Genomic DNA, 18,013 nt, shown 5'->3' with positions numbered 1-18,013 from the left:
GGAGCGGCGACAGCGGCAGCTGCGGAGCGTCAGCCCCGCCCGGCGCCGCCTCCCGCATCCTGCAGCCCGCAACCTGCATCCCTGAGCAGCATCCTGCATCCCTGGGTACCACCCTGCAGTGCTGAGCAGCATCCTGCATCCCGGGCAGCATCCTGAGTCCTTGGGTACCAACCACCCGCCATCTCTGAGCAACATCCTGCATCCCTGGGTACCAGCCGGGCAGCATCCTGCATCCTTGGGCAGCATCCTGCATCCCTGAGCAGCATCCTGCACCCTCGGGTACCCCTCGGTATCCCCGGGTACCATCCTGCACCCCGGTGCCACTGACCCCTAGGCTGTGAGCAGCACCCCTGCCCCCGAAGACCAGGCGCCCCCTTGGCCCCCCCTCTCGACGCCCCCCGACCACCGCCATGGCCGAGCCCAGCTCCGAGTGCAGCATCAAGGTCCTGTGCCGGTTCCGACCCCTCAACCAGGCCGAGATCCTGCGGGGGGACAAATTCCTGCCCGTGTTCCAAGGGGACGACAGTGTCGTGGTCGGGGTGAGTCAGGGCGGGGGGCGCGGGACCCCCAGGATTGGGGGGGTGGGGGAGGGGGGCGGTGTCCGGTATCCCCAGTTTGGGAGGGTGGTTGTGCGGACTGAGGCAATGTCACCTGGGGAGCAGAACCTTTTATTTGGGGGGGAGGGGGAAGCGGTCCTGGGTGTGGCCGCTGCCTCACGGGACTCTTCCCATGTCCCCCCCATCCCGCTCCCCCCCTCTCCAAGGCTCCCGGCGCTCCCAGTTTGCCCAGTCCCGGGTGGGGGGGGAGGTGTTTACAACGAGCGGAAACGCCCTGACCCCCGGGGAGGGCACGATCGGCCCCCAAAGGGGGGTGGGGGGTTGCCGCAGATCCCCCCCCTCCCCCTCGCGCTGCGGCCCTGCCCTTTGTTAGGGGGCTCATCCGGGCGACGTCTGAGACCCCCAAAATATCGCCACCCCCGCCCCTCCATAACGACCCCCCCTTGCCCGGGGGGGCAGCGACGGTCCCCGGGGGGGACAACGGGGTGTGGGTGAGGGGGGGAGCGGTCCGCGGATGGAGGGATCCGTGAATTTGGGGGGGGGGAGGGCAGTAGATGGGGGGGTCAATAGATAGGGGGGGTCAGTGGATAGGGGTCCGTGGGTGGGGGGTGATACGTGGACAGGGGGTGTCCTTTGAATGCGGGGAGGGTCCGTGGATGGGGGGTCTGTGGCCGGGGGTGTCGCGGTGCGGCTGTGCCGGCGCAATGCGGGGGGAAGGAGGGTTGCGGGTGCGGGGGGAGGTGCAGGGATGGCGTTGCGGGCTGGGGGTGCGGGTGCAGGGCTGGGGGCGGTGGGATGGGGGGGACAGTGTGGGATGGGGGTGCGGGGGCTGCGGAGGGGTTGCGTGACCGGCGGCGGGAGGGGCCGCGGTGCTGCGGCGGCTGCGGGGTGCGGGGAAGTCCGGGGGGGGGGCCGGGGACAGCGGGGGCTCGGGCTGTTGTCACCGGCTGTCCCCCCGTCCCCGGATCCGTGTGTCCCCGCGTCCCTGTGACCCCGCGTCCCCGACTCAGCACCGGGGCCTGAACAGCTCCCGGCGTGGGGCGGGCGGTACGGAGGGGCTGGGGGAGTCTCTGGGGGCCTCTGGGGGTCTGACTGTCTGTGGGGTGCTGAGGGCTCTATGGAGGACGTGGAGGAGCCGGGGGGGTCTATGGGGGTCCGTAGGGGGATGAAGACTTTGTGGGGTGGGTGAGGCTTGGAGGGGGGGCAGGCTGAGGGATCTGTGGGGGAATGTTGGGTCCACATGAGGACTGGAAGGTCTGTGGGGATGTATGGGGGTCCATAGGGACCTATAGGGAGCTGAGGAGTCTGATAAACCACAGGTTTTATGGGGGCTAAGATGGTTCGTGAGTAGCTGGGGGGTCTGTAGGGCAGCGAAGGGGTATGTGGGAGGCTGGAGGGGTCTGTGGGGGTCTGTAGGGTGGCTGAGGTGCCTATAGGGGAACTATGGATCTATAGATCATAGGGATCTATGGAGGCCTGGGGAAGTTATAGTTTATATAGAGGGGTGCGTGGGGGTCTGTGGGGATCTGTGGGGTGTTGGGTACCTATGGGGGAGCTGAATGCTCTGTGTTGGGGTAGTGGAGTGGATGAGGGGCTGGGGGCGGTCTATGAGGGGGCTGATGGGTCCTTGAAGGTTCATGGGGCTGTGGGGGGCTCAGGGGGTCTCTGGGGATACATGGGGAGTTATGGGGAAGTCTGGAGAGTTCTGGGGGTATGGACAGTGGGGTCAGCGTGGCTGTTGGGGGGCCTGGCATGTGTGGGAGCTGGGTCCATGAATGGGGGGTGTAAGTGGGGTTCAGGGTGGGTGTAAGGGGTACAGAGTGCAAGAGGCCCTAAACCCTCCCACACCCCTCACTGGGACTCACTGGACCTGACTGGACCCTGCAGCGGAGCCCTGAGCCTGTCATAGCCCCCCAGCACCTCGGGAGGGTCTCTCCGGCCAGTGACCCCTGTGTGTGTCCCGTTGTGTCCCCCGCAGGGCAAACCCTATGTCTTCGACCGCGTGTTCCCCCCGAACACCACGCAGGAGCAGGTGTACCATGCCTGTGCCATGCAGATCGTCAAGGGTAAGGGGACAGCTTGGGACAGCCTGGGGACAGCCTGGGGACACCAGCGAGCGCTGGGCAGGGGGGCCTTGGGGGTGTCCAGAAGGCCCTAGGGGCTCTGCAGGACTTTGAGGGGGGTCTCACAGGCCTCTGTAGTGTCCTTTAGAGGGTGGCTGCAGTCCCCGAGGTTTTTATGGTGTCTGTGAGGTCCTTTGGGCTGTCTTGGGGGCCTCAGGCATCCTGGAAGGGTTCAGAGGTGATCTGAGAGGGTCAGGGACCCTTGGGGTTCCCAGAGGGGTCGCTTGGGGTTTGGGGTGGTCTGTGATGTCCCTGGGGCATCTGGGGGGTGTTTGGGGGTCGCCTGGGGGGCCCATACCCATCTCCCCACCCCCCCTCCCCCCAGATGTGCTGGCTGGGTACAACGGTACCATCTTCGCCTACGGGCAGACATCATCAGGCAAGACCCACACCATGGAGGTGAGGGGCACTGAGGGGCTTCCAGGAGGCTGGGGGGGGGGGGGGGGGGGCGTTGGGGGTGCACTGGCACCGCCTGCGTGTTCACTGCCCCCCACCCCGCAGGGGAAGCTGCACGACCCCCAGCAGATGGGCATCATCCCCCGCATTGCCCGTGACATCTTCAACCACATCTACTCCATGGACGAGAACCTGGAGTTCCACATCAAGGTGGGCACTGGGAGCACTGGGAGCACTGGGGGGAGCTGACTGGTTGGGCTGACACCCAACCCCCCCTGACACCCCGATCCCCTCCCCCCAGGTGTCTTACTTTGAGATTTACCTGGACAAGATCCGGGACCTACTGGACAGTGAGTGGGGAGCACAAGGAGATACTGGGGGGTGCTGGGATGGGGGCACTGGGAAGCACTGTGAGTCACTGGGAAGCCCTTGGGGGCAAAGTGAGGAGTACTGGGTGGGTTCTGGGAACTACTGGGTGGTTACTGGGAAGAACTGGAAGTCAATGGAAGGGGATGGGGGAGTGCTGTGAGGAGCTAGATGGTTACTGGGAAGCACTGGGTGGTTACTGGGAAGTACTGGGGGTCAGTGGCAGGGTACAACGGAGCACTGGGAGGCACTGAATGGTTACTGGGAAGCACTGGGTGGTTACTGGGAGGTACTAGGTGGTTACTGGGAAGCGCTGGGGGTCAGTGGCAGGGTACAGAGAAACACTGGGAGGCACTGGGTGGTTACTGGGAAGCACTGGGGGTCAGTGGCAGGGTACAATGGAGCACTGAGAGGCACTGGATAGTTACTGGGAAGCACTGGATGGTCACTGGGAGGCACTGGAAGCTCCTCGGACATTTTGGGAGGCCACAACCCACCCCCTTGTCCCCGCCAGTGACCAAGACCAACCTGTCAGTGCACGAGGACAAGAACCGGGTCCCCTATGTCAAGGTGAGGGGTGGGGGGAGGGTCTCGGGGGGCATTCCGGGGTGGGGGATGGGCTGGGGCTCCCCCTGAACCCCCCTGCCCATCCCCCCACCAGGGCTGCACGGAGCGCTTCGTGTCCAGCCCCGAAGAGATCCTGGATGTCATCGATGAAGGAAAATCCAACCGGCACGTGGCTGTCACCAGTGAGAGCCACGGGGACATGGGGGGACACGGGGGGACACGGGGGGACACGGGGGGACATGGAGGGACATGGGGGATATGGGGGACATGGAGTGACACGGGGGGACACCGGGGATCTGTGAGGGGACACGGGGGGGACATGGGGACCTGGAAGGACATGAGGGGACACAGGGGGACATGGGACATCCAACTGGTGCATGGCTGTCACCAGTGAGGGACATGAGGGGACATGAGGGGCTGGGGGGTAATGGGGGTTTGAGACAGGTTGCTTGGGGTCCCTGGGGTGTCAGAGGGTTTTGGGGTGCCATGGGACACCCCATAGGAATTATGGGGGTCCCTGGGACTTTCCAGGGGTCCGCAGGGTGCTGTAGGACCCCTGGGCTGGCTCAGGGAATCAGGGGGCCCTTGAGCACTGTTGGGGGACACTGTGGGGTTTGTGGGCCATTTTGGGGTGCAGTGGGGGCACTGCGAGGGTGCTGCCCGTTCTGGGGTGCCCTCAACGTGTGCCCATGCCTGCAGACATGAACGAGCACAGCTCCCGCAGCCACAGCATCTTCCTCATCCACATCAAGCAGGAGAACGTGGAGACGGAGCAGAAGCTCAGCGGGAAACTCTACCTGGTGGACCTGGCGGGCAGCGAGAAGGTGGGGGGACCCCAAAGGTGGGGGGACCCCAGAGCTGTGGGACTGCAAAGCCAGGGGTTCAGAGGGGCACTGGGAGGGCACTGGTGGGGGGTGTCCCCAACGGTGGGCCCTATGGGTGTTCATGGGATTTTGGGGGGTATTGGGAGGTTAGGGATCTGGGGCAGTTTGTGGGGTTTGGGGGGGACATTGACGCTTTGTGGAACACTGGAAGGTTTGGGGTCTTGAGGGGTCGATGGGTTTTTTGAGGCCATCAGGTTTCAGGATCTTCAGGCTGAGGTGGAGATCACTGGGTGGGGGGTGCCTGGATCGGGGGTCTCCTGGCTGATGGCACCCTTGGATTGTGGCCTGCGACCATCCCTGGGAGGGGTCCCTGGGGTAGGGGAGCACACTGGGGGTCCCTGAGCTTCCCCCTTCCCCATCCAGGTAAGCAAGACGGGGGCTGAGGGAGCCGTGCTGGACGAGGCCAAAAACATCAACAAGTCTCTGTCGGCGCTGGGCAACGTCATCTCGGCACTGGCCGAGGGCACGGTGAGACCCCTGCGCACCCGCAGCCTGTCCCCCTCTCGTGTGTCCCCCCCCGGGTGTTCCCCGGGTCGGGGGTCCTGGGTGTGCCTAGCCCCAGCCCTTCCTCCCCCCCCACCCCCAGGGGTCCCTCATGTCCCCCCAGGGTCCGGGGCAAGGGACGCTCCTGCTGAGCCCTCTCTCCCCATGTGCGCCTCCTCAGTGTCCCCCCCAACCCGGGTGTCCTGCGGTGGGGGGACACGGGGTGAGCACCTCCGCCGTGTCTCCCACCCTGTGGAGCCCCCTGCCCACTCCGTGCCCCATCCCCCTCGGGACACCCCCTGCTCCCCATGTGTCCCCAACCCGAGCCCCCTTTCCCCCCGCCGTGTGTCCCCCTGAGCCCCCCGCCCCCTCCATGTGCTCCCCCCGGGGGTCCCGTGGGGGTCCCCCCGCTGAGGCCGCCCCTCTCCCCGCAGAAGGCGTACGTGCCCTATCGCGACAGCAAGATGACGCGGATCCTGCAGGACTCGCTGGGTGGGAACTGCCGCACCACCATGTTCATCTGCTGCTCCCCCAGCAGCTACAACGACGCCGAGACCAAATCCACGCTCATGTTCGGGCAGAGGTGGGGACTCGGGGGGTCCTGCGCCTCCCTGCACCCCCTGAGCCCACACTCATGTCCGGGCTGGGGGGGCCCAACTGCACCCCCAAGTGCCCCCATGGATTCATTGCCCCCAAGAGCACCCACGAGTGCCCCCCGTGTACCCACGACACCCCCACTGCACCCCAGCTGTACCCACAGACCTGTTCCAGCCCAGCTGCACCCCAACAGCACCTGCTGTACCCCAACTTCACCCCGTGTCCCTGCCACATCCCAACTGCACCCAGTGCCCCCCAAGTGCTGCCCCTGTCACCCCCCCGGGGTCCCCAGACGTGGGAGGGGAGTGGAGGGCAGGTGACCCCTGGAGTAGCTGTGGTGGCCCGGTCAGGGGGAGCAGGGGGTCCCAGTTTCGGCCCCCCCCCCCCCCCCAGGGCCAAGACAATCAAGAACACGGCGTCGGTGAACCTGGAGCTCACGGCCGAGCAGTGGAAGAAGAAGTTTGAGAAGGAGAAGGAGAAGAACAAAGCACTGAGGGAAACGCTGGCACGGCTGGAGGCTGAGCTGAACCGCTGGCGGAGCGGTGAGATTCGGGGGGTCCCCATCACGCCCCCCCATCCCCTCCAGCCCCGGTGGGTTACTGAGGCACGGTGACCCTGGGAGCTCAGGCTGAGCCACTGGTGGAGCCATGAGGGGCACCCCGGTACCGGGAGGGGCACCCAGAGATCTGGAGGAGAACCCCAACTGTGGGGGGGGACCCCATCACACCCAACACCCCCAGCCCCCAGCAGAGACCCCGAGGTCGTGTCCTTCACCGGGGAGGCTGAGCTGAGCAGCGAGGCGACCCCCACATCTGGGGGGCACCCTGAGATCCGGGGGGACACCCCCAGCCTTCGATGGGGACCCTGAGGCTGTGTCCCCCCACAGGGGAGGCCGTACCCGAGACAGAGCAGCTGAACGAGGCCGAGGCAGAAACGGGGCCAGGCGAGGGGACGGGAGAGGGCCAAGGGGGAGCCCCCGAGGAGTCCCCCCTGAACGACAACAGCTCCTCCATTGTCATCCACATCTCGGACGAGGAGCGCCACAAGTACGAGGAGGAGATCCGCAAGCTCTACAAGCAGCTGGATGACAAGGTGGGCAGCCCTGGCCAGGTGGGGATGCCCGAGACCCCTCCAGACCTGACCCCAGCACCCCTGAGCTCCCCAGGACACTGGGGACCTCCCAGTCTGCCCAGCAGCCCTCAGGACCCTTGGCATCCCAGGACTTTTGGGACCCCCTTGCAGCTCCCAGCTCCCCCCTGGACCCCCTGACCCCCACCCCCAACCCCTCGGGTGATCTCTGTGGACCCTCCTGTGCCCCCCAGGATGATGAGATCAACCAGCAGAGCCAAATCATGGAGAAGCTCAAGCAGCAGATGCTGGACCAGGAGGAGGTGAGGGTACTGCCCCCCACCCTGTGACACCCCTTCTGTCTGACTGACCCCACCGGACTTCACCTAGAACCCTGGGACCCACTTGGACCCTCTGGGACCCCAACCCAGACCTCTGGACCCCCTTCACCCTGAGTGTCTAGGACCCTCCAAAATCTGAGAGCTGGGACCCCAATGTGACCTCACTGGGACCCTCCAGGTCTCCTTTGGGATTCCCACCTGGGGACCCTCTAGGACCCTTCTGGGACCCCCTAGCTGTGACCTCTGGCTGACTCTGCCAGAACCACTTTGGGACTGGTCCCTGGGACCCCCCAGGACCCCTCAACCGGAGCCTTCCCCTTAACCTCTGGGTCTCCCTGTGGGACCCTCATGACCCTTGGGACCGCCACTCTGACCCTTGGGACCCCCCCTCCATGACCTCTGAGACCCCATCATGACCCCTGGGACCCCCACTCTGACTCTTGGGGACCCCCCCATGACCCCTGAGACCCCACCATGACCCCTGGGCCTCTCTGGGCCCCCGACCATGACACCTGGGACCCAACCATGACCTCTCTGGACCCCTCACTCTGACCCCTGGGACCCCACCATGACTCCTCTGGACCCCACCATGACCTCTGGACCTCTCTGGGCCCCCTACCATGACCCCTGGAACCTCCACTCTGATCCCTGGAACCTCCACTCTGACCCCTGGAACCTCCACTCTGATCCCTGGAACCCCCACTGTGACCCCTGGAACCCTCTGGGACCCCCACCATGACCCCTGGGACCCAACCATGACCCCTCTAGACTGCTCACTCTGACCCCTGGGACCTCGCCATGACTCCTCTGGACTCCACCATGACCTCTGGACCTCTCTGGGCCCCCCACCATGACCCCTGGAACTTCCAGTCTGATCCCTGGAACCCCCACTGTGACCCCTGGAACCCTCTGGGACCCCCACCATGACCCCTGAGACCCCACCATGACCCCTGGAACCCCACTGTGACCCCTCTGGACCTCACCATGACCCCCGGACCCCTCTGGACCCCACCATACCCCCTCGCAGGTGTTGGCAGCAGCTCGGGGTGGGGGCGAGGCGGCGCGCCGGGAGCTGGCAGCGCTGCGGGCCGAGCACGGCGCAGCGCGGGCCGAGGTCACCGAGGTGCTGGCGGCGCTGGAGGAGCTGGCACGGAGCTACGACCGCAAGGCCCAGGAGGCCGAGGACACCGGGCGCCACAACCGCCGGCTCGCCGATGAGCTGGCCCGCACCGAGGTGGGGAAACCACCGGGACACCTGGGATAGCCCACGGCTGCTCAGTGGGGAAACCAATGGGAAATCCAACTGGGAAAAATGGGAAATCAATGGGGAAATAATGGGGAAATCAGTGGGAAACCAATGGGGAAACCAATGGGAAACACAGCGGGGAAAACAACTGGGAAATAATGGGAAATCAATGGGGAAGCCAATGGGAAACCAACAGGAAACACAACTGGGAAATAATGGGAAATCAATGGGGAAGCTAATGGGAAATCAATGGGGAAGCTAATGTGAAACCAATGGGAAACACAACTGGGAAACAATGGGAAATCAATGGGGAAACCAACAGGAAACCCAACTGGGAAATAATGGGAAAACCTACAGGGAAATCCAACTGGAAACCCAATGAGGAAATCAGCAGGGAGCATGACTGGAAACCCAACAGGGAAAACACCCTGGCAAAACCCAGCAGGGTCCTGCTGGGAACCTCCATGGGTGCCCTATGGGGATTCACAGTGGAGTCCTGCTGGGAATTCCCACAGGAACCCAATGGGGATTTCCAGCAGGATCCTACTGGGAATCCAGCTGGGAACCCTGCTGAGACCCTGCACTGGGAATTCCATTGGGGACCTGCTGGGAACCCACCAGGAAACGCAGAAGGGTCCTAGTGGGAGCCTCCATGGGGATTCAGCTGGCATCCTTGCTGAGAGTCCCCTCACTGGGAACCCCAAAGGGGCTCGTCAACTGTGAATCCACTGGGAAACCTACTGAGAGCCCCCATGGACAGCCAGTGAGGATTCCCAGCAGGATCCTACTGGGAATACCCATGGCCATCCAGTGGGGATTCCTGCTGAGGGCTTCACAAGGTCACACTGGGAGCCCCCATGGGTGTCTGACTGGGACCCTCAGTGAGCTTCTACTGAGAACCCACTTGGGATCCCTGCTGAGATACCTCCTAGCCTCTACTGGGAACCCCAAACTGGCTCCTCAACCCCGTTGGAAAACCATGTGGAGCCCATTGGGATCCCCACCCTCTGACACAGCAACTCCAAAAGCCCCCTCCCCTAGACCCAAACTGGGACTCCCAAACCCAAACTGGGATGCTGTGAGCTTGGGAAACCCCAAAACAGAAGCCTCAGACTTGGGAGCCCCTTAAACCCCAAACTAGACACCAAGGAGGGGACTCCCCATCCCATCAAGCCACACCCCAAACAAGATATACCCCCCGACCAGAAGAGGAGATTCCCCGCACCTCAAATGCTCACCCAAACTGGGGAACCCTGGACTGGGATGCCAGACTGGGTGCTCCTGAGGCACCCCATGGGTGGGATCTTGGACGCTGGGGATGGTTCCAGGGTTATTGAAGGGTGCTGGGGGTGCCAGGATGGGCGGTACTGGGGTGCTGGTGGTGTACCAGGGGGTGCTGGGAGTGCCTGGTGTGGATGCCCGGGGGGAGCTGGAGGTGCTGGGCTGCTGGGGCAGGGTGTGCTGGGCGGGAGGGGACATGGGGGTGCCGGGGGTATCAGAGGGAACAGGACGGGTGGGAGGACAGGGGGTGTCCGGGAGTGTTGGGGTTCTCAGGTGTGGGGGGGTGGGGGTGCCCAGGACGTGCTGCTCCACCTGGGTCCGCGAGATGTTCTGGGTGTCACCGTGCCCTGGTGGCCCGGGGGTTCCAGGGGGAAGGAGGGGAGGGGGGCGGGTGTCGCTGTCCCCAGTGCCAGCCCAGCCCTGGCGGTGTCGCAGGCCACCACTCTGTCGCTGGAGTCGGAGCTGTCGCGGGCGCGGGAGCTCGGGGGGCAGCAGCGGCGCCGCGCGGCCGAGGTGCTCAATGGGCTCCTGCGGGACCTGAGCGAGCTCAGCGCCCTCGTGGGCAGCGGCGACATCAAACTGGTGAGGGGCAAGGGGGGGGCACGGGGGGCACGCGGGGTGTGCCATGTGGGACGTGTCCCTGCAGTGTGGTGTGTCCCTGTGCCACGCTGTGCCCGTGCTGTGCCAGGCACTGCCCACAGCAGAGCCATGCCATGTCGCACCCCGCGGTGTGCTCTTCCTGTGCCGTGCCCATTCCATGTTTCCGTGATGCCCGTGCCCTGTGAGTGTAACTTATGCCGTGCCAGGCCGTGCTGCCTGTGCCACGCCGTGCCCACGCCGTGCCCTGCACTGCCCACAACATTCCAAAGTGTGTGAAGTGACCGTGGCACGCCCACGTAATCCCCCCACCATGCCTCCACAGTGCCCATGCCATGCCATCCCCCGTGTGTGCCATCCCCCGTGTGTGCCATCCCCCGTGTGTGCCATCCCCACGTGCCACACCCATGTGCTGGCCGTGCCGTGCTGTGCCCGTGCCGTGCCGTACCTGTGTGTGGTACACACCTGTGCCGTGCTGTGCCATGCCATACCCGTGCTGTGCCATGCCATACCCACGCTGTGCCATTCCTGTGCCCGCTGCCCTGCCCAGCCGGTGGAGGTGAGCGGGGCCATCGAGGAGGAGTTCGCGGTTGCCCGGCTCTACATCAGCAAGATCAAGTCGGAGGTGAAGTCGGTGGTGAAGCGCTGCCGGCAGCTGGAGAACCTGCAGGTCGAGTGTCACCGCAAGCTGGAGGTGACGGGGCGTGAGCTGTCCTCCTGCCAGCTCCTCATATCCCAGGTGCGCCAGGGGCAGGGGCAGTGCCACTGCCATGGGGACCCTGTGGCTTGGTGGCACAAGGTTAGTGGCTCCAGGGTTTGGCTGCTCAGAGTTTCGTGTCCCTGGGATTTCATGGCACCGGGACTTGGCGGCTCCAAGTTTTGGCAGCTGAAGGCTTTGGTGTCCCCAGAATTTGGTGACCTGGGGGTTCTGTCACTAAAGGTTTGGTTTCCCTAGGCTTTGGTGAACCTGGATTTCCTAGCCCCGGGTTTGGTGGCGCCAGAACTTATTAGTCCTGGGGTTTGGTGGCCCTGCATTTGGTGACTCCAGAGTTCATGGGGTGCAGAGTTTGGTGGCTGCAGGGGTTAGGTGGCCCTGTGTTTGGTGACCTGGTTGTTTGACTCCCCTGTGGTGGGATCTTGGTGGCTCTGGGCGTGCCAGGTCAGGTGCCCTTGGGGGTGTTGGGCAGCACCTGGGGTGGTCCTGGGGTTGGGGGCTGCCAGGGTGGTGCCCCCGCGGGTGTTGGGGGGGGTGGGTGCCGGGGGGTTCATGGAGCTGGGGTGCCTGCACGGGCCGGGGGTGCAGGTGTCCCCCGGGCCGAGGCTGAGGCCGGTGCCGGTGCCGGTGCAGCACGAGGCCAAGATCCGCTCCCTGACCGAGTACGCGCAGAGTCTGGAGCTGCGCAAGCGGCACCTGGAGGAGGCGCACGACGCGCTCGGGGAGGAGCTGGCGCGGCTGCAGGCGCAGGGTGGGGGCACGGGGGGCTTGGGACTGGGAACAGTGCGGGAGCACGGGGGGCCTGGGGACACGGGGGTCGGAGGGAGTCCGGTGGCATGAGGGGAGCGGGGTCTGGCGCAGCTGCAGGGGCAGGGTGGGGGGAGTATGGGGGGGCTGGGGGCACGGGGGCTCAAGGGAATGGGGTGAGAATGGGGTGACACGGGGCCTAGAGGAGTATGGGGTGGTGCAGGGGGCTCAGGGGGATGGGGGGGCTCGGGGGGTTGGGCAGAGTATGGGGGGCTGGGGGGCACGGAGGGGATTGAGGGGTGGGGAATGCACAGTGGGACTCGGGGGCTGAGGGGTCCCCGTCCTGCTGGGTCCTACAGAGGCCGCACAGGGGGCAGCTCGGAAGCAGCGGGAGCAGGATGAGAGCCAGGACACGGATGAGGTCAAGGTGAGGGGTGCAGGAGGGCACAGCATCCCTGGGAGGCTCAGGGTCTCTGAAGGGTGTGGGGATTTGGCATGGGGGGAACAGCTGGGGGTTCTTGCAGTGTGTGAGATGTACTCGAGGTGGGTGAGGGTCTCTGGAGTGCTGGGGTGATGCTGGGGGTCTGCGGGGTGTTGGGGGATTCTGGGGAGGTTGGGCCATGCTGGGGACACCATGAGGCTGGGGGTAAGGGTGTGGGGGTCCCTGGGCGATGTCAGGGCCAAGGACTTGCTGGGAGTGTGGGTGCACTGAGGTTCCCAAGACATGTTGGGGTGTGGGGTCCCCGGGGGTATTGGGTCCCTTGGAGACGTTGGGGTGTGGAGGTCCCTGGGAGATGTTGGGGTGTGGGGGTCCCTGGGAGGTGCTGCGGTGGGAGGTGCTGAGGTGCCCAGGGAATGTTGGGGTCCCAGGGGGGTGCCTGGGGTGCTCCGAGCTGAGGTGCTGCATGGGTGCAGGCGGCGCTGGAGCTGCAGCTCGAGAGCCAGCGCGAGGCCCAGCACAAGCAGCTGGCGCGGCTGAGGGATGAGGTCAACGAGCGGCAGAAAACCATCGATGAGCTGCGGGAGTGAGTGACCCTGGCCGGGCCCCGACCCCTGACCCCGGCCTGATGTGAACTCGACCCCATCCATCCATCCATCCATCCATCCATCCATCCATCATCATCCATCCATCCATCCATCCATCCATCTATCCATCATCCATCCATCCATCATCCATCCATCCATCATCCATCCATCCATCCATCCATCCATCCATCATCATCCATCCATCATCATCCATCCATCCATCATCCATCCATCCATCCATCCATCATCATCTATCCATCCATCCATCCATCCATCCATCCATCATCATCCATCCATCATCATCCATCCATCCATCATCCATCCATCCATCCATCATCCATCCATCCATCATCCATCATCCATCCATCATCCATCCTCCATCCATCATCCATCCATCCATCCATCCATCCATCCATCATCATCCATCCATCATCATCCATCCATCCATCATCCATCCATCCATCCATCCATCATCATCTATCCATCCATCCATCCATCCATCCATCCATCATCCATCCATCCATCCATCCATCCATCCATCATCATCCATCCACCATCCATCCATCCATCCATCCATCCATCATCATCCATCCATCCATCCATCCATCCATCCATCCATCCATCCATCTATCCATCATCCATCCATCCATCCATCATCCATCCATCCATCCATCCATCCATCATCCATCCATCCATCCATCCATCCATCCATCCATCATCCATCCATCCATCCATCCATCATCATCTATCCATCCATCCATCCATCCATCCATCCATCATCCATCCATCCATCCATCCATCCATCCATCATCATCCATCATCATCCATCCATCCATCCATCCATCCATCCATCTATCCATCATCCATCCATCCATCCATCCATCATCCATCCATCCATCCATCCATCCATCATCCATCCATCCATCCATCCATCCATCCATCCATCATCCATCCATCATCCATCCATCCATCCATCCATCATCCATCCATCCATCCATCCATCCATCCATCCATCCATCTATCCATCATCCATCCATCCATCCACCATCCATCCATCCATCATCCATCCATCCATCCATCCATCCATCCATCCATCCATCCATCCGTCCATCCATCCATAAATCATCTATCTCCCATCCATCCCCTGAATGCTGTCCATCCATCCTTAACCCCTTTCACCTCATGTCCATCTGTCCATCCCCTGTTCTCCCCATCCACCCCTGACCCCCTGACCCTAACTCTTGTCCTGTCCATCCATCCTTCCCTCACCCATCTGTCTATCCCCTTCTCCTATGTCCATCTGTCCATCTGTCCCCGTCCCTGTGTCTGCCCATGCCTGACCCGTGTCCGTGTGTCTGTCACAGCCAGAACCAGAAGCTGGAGCTGGAGCTGGAGCGGCTGCGGGCGGAGCACGAGGCGCTGCGGGCCGAGGAGCGGGCCAAGGCTGCGCGGCTGCAGGAGCTCACGTGAGACCCCCAGGACCCCAACCCAGGGGCCTCTGGGGTTCCCCCGGAGATCCCAACTCCCAGAACCCACCAGGGACTCACCACAGGACCCCAGTCCCATCCCCCACACACCCCCTGGTGTGCTGACACACCAGGACCCCCAAACGCCAGGAGCCATCCTTTGCACCTTAAACCTGACCCCCTGAGCCCCCCAGAACCCCCTGACATCCCCCAAACTTCAAGTGACCCCCCCACAACTTTGGGGTACTCCCCAAACTTCCCTTAAATTTGGAAGGACACCTCCATCGTTTGGGTGCCCCCCCTCAAGCTTGATGTGACCCCCCCCACTTCAGGATGCTCTCCCCTCCTTGTATTGACCCCCTCCAATTTTGGGTTGCCCTTCCCAAACCCAGGGGTGCCCCCCCTGGACTAAGTCCCCCTAACTTTGGGGTCCCTCCCCCCCAGGCTTCTCTATGAGCGCCATGAACAGTCCAAGCAGGACCTCAAGGGGCTGGAGGAGACCGTGGTAGGTGGGGGGGGGGGGGGAGGCTGGGGGGCTAAGGGGAACCTGGGGAGGGTCCCCGTGCACCCCCTCACCCCCTGTCCCCCTAGGCCCGTGAACTCCAGACCCTCCACAACCTGCGCAAGCTGTTTGTTCAAGACGTCACAACTCGAGTCAAGAAAGTGAGGGGGGAAAGAAGGGGAAAAGGGGGGGTAAGGGGAGGGCAAAAGAAGGATCAGGGTGTGTAAGGGGGACAAATGGGGGGCTGCAAGTGGGATACGGGGAGAATGTGGGGTCAGAGATGGAAGGGGAAGGGGAAGGGGAAGGGGAAGGGGAAGGGGAAGGGGAAGGGGAAGGGGAAGGGGAAGGGGAAGGGGAAGGGGAAGGGGAAGGGGAAGTGTTTCCCAGGGGTGAGATCTGATTCTGACGGGGGTCCCTGTGCCCCCAGAGCGCAGAGCTGGAACCCGAGGACAGTGGGGGGCTCCACTCCCAGAAGCAGAAGATTTCCTTTCTTGAGAACAACCTGGAGCAGCTTACAAAAGTTCACAAACAGGTGCGCAGGGGGGGCACGGGGGGGACAGGGGGGTCCCCACCCCACCTCCAGTTCTGCAGCCTCCCCTCGCTTTCCTGTTGCCCCCCGCGGCATCACCCCCCAGCGCCCCTTTCCCTCCTGCCCCCCCAGCCCTGGGTGCCCCACCCCACTCCATCCTGCCCCCACCCCATCCCGGGGTGACCCCCGGCCCCCTCGCTGATGCCGGCTCTGCTGCCCCCCGTTGCCTCCTCCCCAGCTGGATCTCTGGGTGCCTCTGGAAGCCCCTCCCGTGCACCCACGCGGGAGGAATCTCCCCCAATCCCCCCAGGGAGGGCAATAGACCCCCCTCCCCCCCCAGTCTTCTCTGCCCCCCCGGAAACCCCCCGTTTTGCAGGGTGGGGGGCGTCGCTCTGCTTCCCCCCACCCCGGCTGTGGAGCCCCTCCCTCACTCCCTGCGCCCCCTCAGCCCCCCCAGCACAGTCCCACTGCTGCGTGTGGCCACAGGGGCACTGCTGGGGCGGGGGGCGCCGGGACCCCCACCCAGACACCGCTGGGGGCGGGGGGGGGGCTCCGGGGCACCCCGGGGCTGCCCCCGCGGCTGTGCGGCTGGGCTGCAGCGACTGGACCGGTGGGTGCCTGGTGCCGGTGCGACTGTCGGAACCGGAGCGGGTCGGGGTCGGTGTCGGTGCCGGTGTGTGCAGGCCCGTGCCGGTGTGTGCGGATGTCAATGTCGGTGTCGGTGCCGATGTGTGCGGATGTCAATGTCGGTGTCGGTGCCGATGTGTGCGGATGTCGGTGCCGGTGCCGGGGCAGACGTGGGTGATGGTGGGAATGGGTCCCGGTGCCGGCGGGGTCCCGGTGGCCGGTGCCGGTACTGACGTGTCGCACAGCTGGTCCGTGACAATGCAGACCTGCGCTGTGAGCTTCCGAAGCTGGAGAAGCGGCTGCGAGCTACGGCTGGGCGTGTGCAGGCCCTGGAAGGGGCGCTGAGAGCGGCCAAGGAGGGGGCGCGGCTGGACAAGCGCCGGTACCAGCAGGAGGTGGAGCGGATCCGCGAGGCCGTGCGGGCCCGGGGGGCGCGGCGGGGACCCGGAGCCCACATCGGTACGGGGGGGACACGGAGGGCACCGGGACTCGGGGTGCGGGGTGGGCACAGGTACAGGGGGGCACCTGTACGGGGGGTGCACCTTTACAGGGGGTGCAGGGGGTGTGGGGGGTGCGGGCACGTGGGAAGTGCAAGGGGGGGCCCAGGGTGCAGGGTGGGCACGGGGGGTGCACAGCACGGAGTGGAACTGGTTCTGGGGTGCAGGGTGGGCACGGGGGGGTGCAGGGGGCGTGGGGGGGGCACGGGTGATGCGAGCTGGGCACGGGGGGGTGCAGGGGAGGGTCGCCATCCTGGCACGCTCTGGGGTGCGTAGGGGGTGCTGGGGCTGACACCCCCTGCAAGGGCAGAGGGTCGGGTCCAGGGGTGTCACAGGCTCTGGGGGGGCTCCATGGGGGTGCCGGGTGCCAGCCGGCGCCCCTCACCCCCCGCGCCCCCCCAGCCAAGCCGGTGCGGCCGGGGCAGGTGCCATCACCCACCGGGCTGAGCTACACCAACAGCCTGTTCCAGGGGTACCCCGGGGGGGGGCCCTTGCCCGGCCCCCACGGAATGTGAGTGGGGACGGGACGGGGGGGTGGGGAGAGGGGGCACAGGAGGGTGCAGGGGCATGGGGGATGGGCGGAGGGCGGGGGGGATGGGACGAGGGGAAGAAGGCACAGGGGGTGCGGGGAGCGTGGGAGGGTCCCGGGGGCGGCAGGAGGGACGGGGGCTCCTAGGGGGAGGGCTGGTGGGGTCCGGGGGGTGCAGGGGCATGGGGGGATTCCTTGGGAAGTGGGGGCAGGCACAGGATTGTGAGGGGCTGGAGAGGGGACAGGGCACGAGGTGCCCCCCTAGTGCCAGCAGTGCCCAGGGGGTCTCAAGGTCTCTGTTCCGCCCCAGCTTTGCCAGCGGCCCCCCCACGCTCTCCAGCAGCCCCCCGGACTCCTACCAGCAGCTCAACGTGGATAATGGTGAGGGAGGGCGCTGGGGACGTGGTGGGGGGCTGTCCCCAGTTTTGGGGTGGTGTCATGGGGAGTGGGGCGTCCCCAAACGCCGCCACTGGAGCTGCTGCTCTTCCTTGCAGGGAACGTGACAGACATCAATGACAACAGGTGAGGGGGGGGTGGGAGCCGAGCCGGGGGATTCTCGGGTAGGGGGGCCCCGGCTGACATCCCGTGCTTCCCAGGAGTGACCTGTCCTGCGCCTGCGAGGCCGAGGAGGCGGCCAAGCTCTTCCCCCTGCGCCAGGAGACGGCAGCCAGTTAATGCCCCCCAGGTACGGGACCCCCCCTCCCACCTCATTCCTCACATACCCCCGGGGACCCCCTCCCCCCCCTTTGTCAGGAACCCCCGGGGATCCCCCCCACATCGTCCTTCGAGTCACCCCAACCCCTACATCTCCCACATTCCCAGATCCCCCCCATTCTTTGGGTGTCGCACAGCCCTCCCTATCCCTTGGA

General features: G+C 64.7%; 1 protein-coding gene across 1 annotated transcript; it reads left to right on the top strand.

Moving 5' to 3' along the window:
- The first annotated feature begins 410 nt into the window (after positions 1-410).
- Positions 411-17,819, top strand: KIF5A (kinesin family member 5A). The gene is made up of 28 exons (XM_062510911.1): positions 411-539; positions 2,536-2,623; positions 3,006-3,079; positions 3,182-3,286; positions 3,378-3,426; positions 3,957-4,012; positions 4,104-4,191; positions 4,709-4,833; positions 5,257-5,361; positions 5,811-5,959; positions 6,367-6,515; positions 6,860-7,065; positions 7,296-7,364; positions 8,410-8,616; positions 10,345-10,491; positions 11,057-11,245; positions 11,855-11,972; positions 12,328-12,395; positions 12,884-12,993; positions 14,359-14,460; positions 14,905-14,965; positions 15,052-15,123; positions 15,390-15,494; positions 16,364-16,577; positions 17,018-17,126; positions 17,455-17,525; positions 17,639-17,666; positions 17,741-17,819. The coding sequence occupies exons 1-28, from the start codon at positions 411-413 to the stop codon at positions 17,817-17,819; spliced, it is 3,072 nt and encodes a 1,023-aa protein (XP_062366895.1).
- The last annotated feature ends 194 nt before the right edge of the window (positions 17,820-18,013 follow it).

Source organism: Cinclus cinclus, chromosome 30 (genome assembly GCF_963662255.1).
Source record: "Cinclus cinclus chromosome 30, bCinCin1.1, whole genome shotgun sequence".
Taxonomy (NCBI): Eukaryota; Metazoa; Chordata; class Aves; order Passeriformes; family Cinclidae; genus Cinclus; species Cinclus cinclus.
Note: the sequence above shows the minus strand (reverse complement) of the source record. Positions and strands in the feature narration are given on the sequence as shown.